We start from the raw sequence: 9,435 nt of genomic DNA on the forward strand, positions 1-9,435 counted from the left end.
AAAAGCGATGATTTTGCACATTTGAGAATATTGCACAATGTATTAAATTATTAAGATGAAAACCAACGTAAATTCAAGGTAAATGAAAATTTAAATTAATACCAAATGTCTTCTAAGATTAAAAAGTACATAACAAAGGTAAGTCTGGAATAATTACGAGATTAAATTATTTCGATAATTAATTATGAATAGATTTTGTTTGTTTGGATAAGTTTATTGAACACTATTTTAAGATGATCAATTTCGTTTGATGCAATAAATTAACTTTCCTATAAGAAAATGAGCAGGTATAATGTTGAAAAAAGAATTAGTTATAAATTACATATTTGTGGTTTTCCTTCTGTTTTTTTAAAACAAAATAGTTCACTGACGATTTTAAAAACAAAAGAGTTTAAGAACATACTTCGGGGGTAAAATAGTTCATGATTAGACTCATTCATACAGCTGACAACAGTAAGACGACTACTCTTCCTTTCAAATTGTCCTTGAGTAAAACTTTGATAAAAAATATTTGGCATCAGGGCATATTTCCTCTTATTTTTAACTATGACAGACTATCATATAACTATTCTAACATTCAGCTTCAATCACAAAAATATAAACTAGTCACCAAACCCGGTGGAGACAACTCAAAAAGTGGAAGCTGAATGATCTGCCACTGCCAAAATCTTAGTAGACCAAAAAACAAAATGCTTGTACTGTAGTTAGATCAATGCAACACTTAATCTTCAAGCTCGATAATCTTAACCACAGATGAATCACCAACTTTCTGGCAAACAACTACACGATCGTGCGACTTTATAACCCCAGCAGTTTTTCCATGATCAAGGGCAACCTTTAGAATAGATTCGTTTGAGGCACTAGTTGATTCGGCCTGCAGGCAGAGTATTAGATCAAGTCTGGTAAGTCTCCGATCCTTAAGTGATGGGGTCATAGTAATTCAGCATGTATATTAGTCAAGCAGATTGTAGCTTACGTTTCACACCGTAGCCATGAAGTTGACTACTACATAAAAATATAAAACTCATTTCTAGATCTACCTAATGGAAATACCAGGACTCAAGGAGCTCGGGAGTCACGATAAATTGAATTGAAGGTAAACAGAAATACCCAACCCCGATACTACAGATACTTTTTAAGCTTGATCAAAATTCAGCAGTCATTTCCATTTCCTTCCCCCAAAAGAACAATGCATAATAATAATAATAATGCAAATAGAGTCGTGAAACAATTGACTTACAGGATGTCGAGGATCGGCAAGTATGGGAAAGAGACATCTTACAATAAGTGATTGCCTAGCCTGGCCAACAAATTGAATTATAAGTTAGTAAACAAGATTTTGAATATGACACTATAAATCCTGGTAAATATAAGCTTCCAATCATTCTACGGAACAAATGTGTCCAGACCCAGGTCAATACAGCATCATCTTCAAAAGTAAGTCAATACGTACTGTTCATGGCTGTATTTCCACTACAAAGGATGCAGTAGAATTAATTACAGCTGAGAAAATTGGAGCAACATTAGATGGTTTATAAATGATGTGTAAAAAATGTCTAAGACATAAAAAATCGAGAATATTTACATTAAAACAAGATTGCAAAAAATAATAAATATATATAGTAGGGAGAAGTAAATTAATTACATTAACTGTAAATAGGCTTTCCCACAAATGAGTTGGCAGTTGGTCCTGGAAACGGCCAGGAATAAAATGTTCTTAGCAAAGCAAAGCATAAGAGAAATGATTTATTTAATTGCTACAATTTAATTAGAAGTAGTCATATATGCATCTAGGGGGTCAACTAATTCCCCGTGATCTCTTGATTCGAGAGCCAATCCCCGCTACTCAATAATTTCTTACAGAAAATTATTGGATCAACACATTAATTATAAAATAACTAATTTTATGCAGTGCTTGCACATATGAATTCAGAAAAGTTAAACAAAAATCATTTTTCGATCTAATTCATGGTTTTCGTTTGCTTGAAAACGAAAAACATTAAATTTTAATACATTTCAATAGAGCAAAAAATGAATTTGGATTATATGAACAAGATATTTAACAAAACACGTTATTCATTAATCATTAGTGTGATGCCGAGTTTTACTAAAAAAAGAATGTCCTAACTCAATTACATTAGCAAATCACATCCTTAAAAATAGGCAATGTAGTTTAGCAAAGCTATATCGAAAATCATATCAATAATATAATCCAGACAATGTGTAAACCGGACAAGAGGATGCAGACACAAAATATCTAACCTCAAAAGCTCCGGTAAAGCTCCATTTCAGCTGATTTGTCTTTAGTCGGGGGATCACAACAGAGAGAACTGGCATGGTTGGCCTATATTTTGCTATCAATCTAAAAAGTGCATAAACCCTATTAGAAAAGTCTCAAAGACACAAGTAGAAATGCAGGGCAGAAAAATTGATTTTGATATTATTCCATTAATAACATTAATTTTCCAAGGATTGAATCCAATTTAGAAGTTGGGTAGTTTATCTCTCCAATATTATATCAACATTCACAACAAATTATTCATCAAGACAGTACCTTGCGGCCCTTCCAGATGAAGTGAAGCAAATAATAACAGAAGCTTTCACCTTAATAGCTGCCCGTACCTAAAAAGTATGATTTGCATATAGGTTTCAAAGATGAAATAAAACTACCCATCAAGACAAGAAAACAAGATCCGTAGACAAACTATACGTTTTCAACGTAGAGAGGCAATCACTAGCAAGAAGAAACTAAAAACTGGCCCACAGCACAAGGCTACCTCTATTGAGGGGTCAGGGATGGTCAGATGCATGCAGCCTTACTCCGCGAGCAGAAGCTGATATTGCAACAAAAATCCATGACCACCATGTCATGGGACAGTAATCTTATTGTTGTACGATGTCTCCCTATTCCATGCACTGGGAACCACATAAAATAAATAAGAGGAAAGATTGAGATGAAATTACCGCAGAGGAGGCAATAGATTCCAAGTGGGACATGGGTTCTCCAACATATTTGACAGTTTTCTTAAAATAAAGGTCTTGATTAAAAACTTTCTCAGCCTGAAATAGAAGGTGGAGATCTCAGTGTCAGCATTTTGAGTGACATTTCAAACACGAGATCATTTGATGAGTCAAATCAACTCTCCCAACAAAGGATTCACATTCACATAACTAATGCCACGCAGATATTCTTTAAAATATTCTTTTAAAACCACCATAAGACAGAAAGAAAAAATGCTAGGAGAAATTGGAATTCGGAAAAATAAAATTCGTGACAACAACATACTTTCCATCATTTGGTAGAAAACTTTATCTAAATGAAGTCAATAGTACAGAAAATTACAGAGATCTTGATATTAAGGTAAAGAAAAGTGGTGAGAATAACGTAGTTGTCAGATTTTCATACTCTTGTAGAAAACTTTATTAAAAATAAATCATACAGTTCACATTAGTAAATGAAATGAAAAAAATTAAAATACTACATGCAGCCAATGGTCTTATCAAACTACTTTCAAAGATTTCAAAGTTTCACTCAGCTAGTTTTTCATGACAAATGGATGAACATGGAAAGATAAAAAGAAATTAGATATCTGGCTAATCTCAGGTCAAGCACACTATGGTATCTTCATCTGGTTACATGCCAGAAAATTAAATTTTTATTTTTATGTAATAGTATCTTCAGCCATAAAGCACACACACATGTAAAAAATGGTAATGGAAGCATTAAAAACTAGATCGAGCAAGAGGGATATTTGGTAATAGCAATTTGTAGTTAAACAATTAAGAGAGTAGACTAACTACTATACAACCAAAAAGACCAAAAACAATTTGTAGTTAAACAATTAAGAGATATTTGGTAATAGCAATGATAATAAGTACAGCAGTTCCAGAGATCTCAATGAGTGTCTTGAACAAAATTTAGATGCAGCCTAGGAGTTCCCCCAACCATGCAATTGCAAAATCAGAAGTAATTGAATTACTGAAGTTTTCAAACCACAACACCATAATATACCAATTCCAAATTATTTAGGCAACAGATTTCACAATACACAGAACAGAAGAATTTCATCAGAAATGTTCCATAACATACAAAATTAACTTACTAGAACAAATTTTAAACATCAAACGAAATTAAAGGGCAACAAAGTGCACTTACTTCTGCACAAATTCTGCCAACTGTAGAAATAGTCTCAACAGGGTATAACCCCCGTAAAGTCTCAGCACCTAGTAGTATTGCATCACTTCCTGTATATTTATTATAACAGTTTAACAAATACCCAATAAATGATTCTGGCAAAAACATGCAGAACAAACACTAAAAAAAATTCAATGTGAACAATCAAAATCAGAAAATATAATCAAGAGACAAAAATTTATTGAAGTCGCATAACACAACCAATATCAAAAGCACAGCAAGATGCACAGTTATATATAGTCCCCGTCACCAATGAAAGAATGACTAAATTATTGAAGCAGGTCTAAATCTGAAAATGAAGATAGCAGTAATTCAAGTCTTTGATAGTCATCTGCAGAAGTTTTGAAGTTACCATGCAAATCAAGGTCGATTACTCCCTAGAGACAACTTCAAGGCTCAAGCACACAAATAAGCACTAACAGGAGATAAATGACATCAGTGAAAAGTGGTTAAAAAGACTCCAGTATCATTTTGTGTATAATAATAAAATAGTGCCATAACTTCCTGTTTCCATATAAACACTCTCCTCTCTTGGAACCCTCTCACTGTTATCAATGGTGGAAGACCAAATTTCACCATATAAACATGCAATTGTGGCCTAAAGCACTGCCATAATGAACCTCCATTCACAAACCAAAAACACCATGTTATGGCGTAATGGCAGCACTACGATGGTTATTTAACAACATTGAGCCCCCGTCACACTTTGCTTTGTGTTGATCACAGAAGATATGGCCATTTCTCCACTTCTTACACAAGCACAACAGTCCTGTTGCTGGTTGAATTTCACTATTTTACAATATCCAAAAAATTTCAGTGTAAATCATCTTAACTATCAATCTCTTAAATCTACAATATTCTAGACCATTGCACCTCCAATGGCTACTTAAAATCAGAACTTTGGGGCTATATATAAATATAAACTTAAGATCTATATAACTATAAACTTAAGATATAAATTTCCCGGACATCCTAGTAGTCACCACCGCCCTAACTAGCAGGATCATGTGACAGGGGACTTACCATCTAAAACAGCATTGGCAACATCAGTGGCTTCTGCACGAGTTGGTCTTAAGTTGTCAGTCATGCTATCCACAACACGTGTAAGCACAGCAGGTTTCCCGGCCATATTACACTTGTAAAGGGCTGATTTTTGAAAGAAAAATACCTACAGAAGCAAATAGTAGTTGATTAACACCTCTGTAATGGTCTGTCTATGAATTATGATTGACATTACAAGCATTGAAATTAATTATCAGTTCAATACACTGACTCAGGTCAAATATCCCATTCCACTCCAAAAGATATATTCCCTTGCTCAGCATAAGTCTCATTTATTTCTTTGCTGAAAGTTTGAGGTTTTAATAGCAAACCCCAATCACTCATTAACTATCGATACATTTAATTACACTTATAAACAGATGAAGACTCACAATATCAGCGTTATATACGTTTATGGTTCAAAAAGAGATATTTGGAACATTTACAAAAACTTGTTAAACTATGTTGCTTTGAAAACAAAATCTAGTTGAGTTATTTGAAAAAAGGTACTCAGGAAAATTCTTAATTTCATAATCAAATATAATATAAGACTCCATAGTCGGGATATATATCTACTACCTAAAACTTGTTCGAACCAACCAAGTACCAACCCCATCCATTAAAAGAAAAGTGGGCCAGATAATCTAGGCAACAAAAAATCGATTCAAGCATTTAAATAAAAAACATCATTTCAAAAGTGACCAAGAACAAAAAGTAGAATTGGAACTATTTTGTCCATTATCAGCTCTTACTCAAACATTTTGAAGCATATACTTATTTCAATTCATTATTAATACAAATCTATAATATTTGAAGTATTAAATACATTCTCAACATGTTCAAAGTCAGAACAACACATACACAAGCTGTTAGAGATTCAGGTAAGAAATCCAACTCACTCACACTCTTACGCTCACAGAAACAAACACCACACAGTATGGGATGAATAATGGGTGTGTATTCACAAGAAAGAAACAAGAATACAGAATAGTCCAGGAGCTTAACCTCCTTCACCAGGTGCTATGACCGGTCAACAAATCAACAAATGTCTAACCACCTAACTGATACAACAAAGAGGTCCTTATATAGGCCTCTTTCCCAAACCCACTTAACTGACTAGCAGTTAAGTCCTCTGTTTTCCCTTTCTTCTCTCATAGACCCTCCATTCTCTAACACAAGCAGAGCTCTATAGTCCATTATTAAAATTCAGTTTAACAAATAATCTAACCTTCTCTGGGGGAAGATCAATGCCCAAATTCCCACGGGAAAGAATAATACCATCTGCTTCTTGTAGAATTTCATCAAAATGGGTCAATCCCTAGAAAACAATATAGGTGTGATATGCTTTTCAATCAGAACTCTGACAGGAATTTAATTTATTTTAAAAAAAAACTAAACTTTGCAGTAAATTATGAAAAATTGAAGTTCACCTCAACATTTTCAATCTTTGCAAATATATGAGTCTGCCTTAGATCTCCTAACTTAGAAAGGAATTCACGGGCCTGCATTTCAAGCACACAAGAGTTTTTTAATAGAAAACCTGAAACAGCTTTAGGAAAATTAATTAAATGACCAATTATGAACTCCAAAAAACTAAACAAAGCAAAGAATGTGGAAGGCAAATTACCTGGCGAACATCTTCAGCATGCCTAGTATATGACAATGACAGAAAATCAATTTTGTTTTTTACTCCCCAGGTGCTTATAACCTGCAAGGAAAAAAAATAGCCCAAAACTTCAAAAAATCCTATATTTAGGCACATGCAAACTATAGATAATTGATGATAAGTGACTCGTTCAAACATGCAAGTAAAAAGGTAGAAATTACCTCCTTGTCTTTATCAGTAAGGGTAGGCAAATCAATATGAACCTGAGAGGCATGCAAAGTGAACAATGACCCTGCTAATGTTGCTGAATTCTTTATAGTACAAACAACGTCCTGACCTGTAACTTCGGATACCTGCATAATTTCAGCATAACTACTCAATGTGCATGTAGGACTTCAACTCTTCCTACTTAAGTCAGCCTATGCCATTGCCATAGATTTTGAAAATATCAACGAAGTTTTAACTTCAATTATATGAACAAGATCACAATATAAATAACACAAATGGTTAACAAAGATTAAAAAAATATAAGAACCCGCACAATAACAAAAACAAAAAGGGTCTTATTAGAATAATTTTTTTCTTTTGTAACCAACTCATACCTCTAGCCATACAGAAGTAGTTTCACTTCCCGTGAACAAGTATTGACCAACAAAAATTGTGTCACCCTTCTTCATTGACTGAACAATCCAAACAAGATTAGGGTTTATTAAACCAATTCAAGCGTTGCATTAGGAAAAATGGAAATGAGTCCACACAATATATGAGTTGCAATAATCATGTAGCGAATAGAGTAACAGATTACAATTCGATCAAGGGCCCTCTCCAAAGAAAAATCATGCAAATGCAATTTACTACTTATAAGTTCTAACGCCATAAGCAAGAGCAAAATTGCTAACACTGGCAAGAAGGTATAATAGACTCCAAACCAAATACTATCACATGCAATGAAGAGTAAAAATGACTAAACTAAACCACTGAGGTTAATATTCCGAGAAAATATGTACAAGAAAAGCAAGTCTTAAAATCCTAACTCGGTCTCACAATCAAGTTGTAAGATGAAAGTTGTTTTCCACTTAAATTATTTTGGTCTTATGACTAGCCATGTAGAACTAAACCACCAACAGCCTTGAGACAGCCATTTGGAAATACCAAAAGAGGCCAAAATTAAGGGGGCTAGGGTTGATCAGAACCAAGACACTTTCCAATATTAAGTCGATCACAGAATATCACGACAAGACTGAAAAGTCTAATGAACCTTTGCCAGCCCATCATAATTGATAGGCAGTATCTGTGAAGATGCTTCTTGTCCCAGGTCAGGAGTCAGAACAACCTGAGCATCAGCCTGTAGCGAGATAGATTTCTCACTTTTGTTAACAACCTGCATCTCTGCTCCCACCGTGTCCAACATTACCTGTTAAAGACAACAATAGAGTAACCAACCAACACTCGGCACCCTTTCCATTACATTAACAAACTCAGCAAGAAACCTAAACAATAGAAATGCATGCATGAATAAATTGGCGGGACAAAAATAGAAATCCCCCACGCACTCAGCAAAATCTTAATCCCAACGAAACGGACAACAAAGATGCGAAACACAAGTGGTAACTTCTAACCTAAGCAATCAAACATTTTGAGAAAGTCTGAACCAAAAAATGTATCAAGCAAAAAAAATGAAAAAGAAAAACTCACAGCACAGAGTTTCTTAGTAGATTTGATAGCGGTTTTCAAATTCTCCAAAGTCTCTTGGTGATATTCAGGATCGCCCCAAGAGAAGTCGAAACGAGCCACTACAGCAGAAAAATAGAAAAATCATCCAAGAACAAATAAGCGCGCAGCAAACGGTGGAGAGTCAGAAAAAGGAGAGAAATATTAGAACAACAACGAAGCAAAAGGAAGAAAAAAACATACCTGACATTCCAGCTTTAAGACAAGCAGAAATAACCTCGACCGATCGAGATTTGGGACCGAGCGTACCAACAATCTTCGTCATTGCGGGAAAGAAACTCTGAAAATGCAAAATAAATTCATAAAACAAACTAATAACACAAATGAAAAAAAAAACGTTGAGAAATAATAACAAGAAGAAGAAGAAGAAGAAGAAGAAGAAGAAGAAGTTACTGACGGCCTTAGATGGTTCGAGAATGGAAACCATACGAATGGGTTCCTCGAGAAGTAAGTGACTGGAATGCATCTTCGCTTCTTTTCCACGCACACAGAGTCAGACAGAGAGCGAAGAAGATGAAGTTGTATGAGCACAAGCTGCACTCTTATAATGCCTTTTTAAACCGCTTTTTTGTTTGTAGCTCTTTCTGGTAAATAAATTGTTGTCCTTAGTCCAAGGAAGAAAAAACTGAGAATAGACGATGACCTTTTGTAAAACCTCTATATAAATTTTAATTATTTTCGATAGAAAAATAAATTAATTTAAACTTATTATTTTCCCATCTTTATTATGAAGCATGGGAAAAACCGAAAAGGTGCGGCACACGGTATTCAAGTTATTTAGGAGTGCGCTAAAGCTGCAATTTCGAAATTAAATCAATTTTACCAAGTTCTTTACATTCTAAATAATAAGATAATATAAAAT

The 9,435-nt window shown here is 34.2% G+C and overlaps 1 protein-coding gene across 3 annotated transcripts; it reads right to left on the reverse strand.

The window, feature by feature from the left end:
* Positions 1 to 439: 439 nt before the first annotated feature.
* On the reverse strand, positions 440 to 9,191 carry LOC124843912 (pyruvate kinase 1, cytosolic-like). Of its 3 annotated transcripts, XR_015786530.1 has the most exons (18): positions 8,971 to 9,191; positions 8,757 to 8,853; positions 8,538 to 8,635; positions 8,101 to 8,256; positions 7,445 to 7,522; positions 7,064 to 7,195; positions 6,864 to 6,944; positions 6,667 to 6,738; positions 6,465 to 6,554; positions 5,219 to 5,363; positions 4,157 to 4,245; positions 2,965 to 3,060; positions 2,555 to 2,622; positions 2,263 to 2,362; positions 1,646 to 1,690; positions 1,454 to 1,503; positions 1,241 to 1,300; positions 793 to 874 (listed from the first exon to the last, which is right to left on the reverse strand). XR_015786530.1 is itself a non-coding variant. In XM_047320751.2 (17 exons), exons 1-17 carry the CDS (start codon positions 9,037 to 9,039, stop codon positions 722 to 724), a joined length of 1,629 nt encoding a protein of 542 aa, XP_047176707.1. In that variant the 5' UTR covers positions 9,040 to 9,188; the 3' UTR covers positions 440 to 721. The 3 variants fall into 3 exon arrangements, 2 of the variants coding, with proteins under 2 accessions (XP_047176707.1, XP_047176716.1); XM_047320751.2 differs by lacking the exon at positions 1,454 to 1,503 and having other exon boundaries at positions 440 to 874; positions 8,971 to 9,188; XM_047320760.2 differs by lacking the exons at positions 1,454 to 1,503; positions 1,646 to 1,690 and having other exon boundaries at positions 440 to 874; positions 8,971 to 9,187.
* Between the last annotated feature and the right edge of the window lie 244 nt (positions 9,192 to 9,435).

The sequence above is a fragment of the Vigna umbellata genome, chromosome 5 (assembly GCF_029865625.1).
Source record: "Vigna umbellata cultivar VRB3 chromosome 5, Vumbellata_1.0, whole genome shotgun sequence".
Taxonomy (NCBI): Eukaryota; Viridiplantae; Streptophyta; class Magnoliopsida; order Fabales; family Fabaceae; genus Vigna; species Vigna umbellata.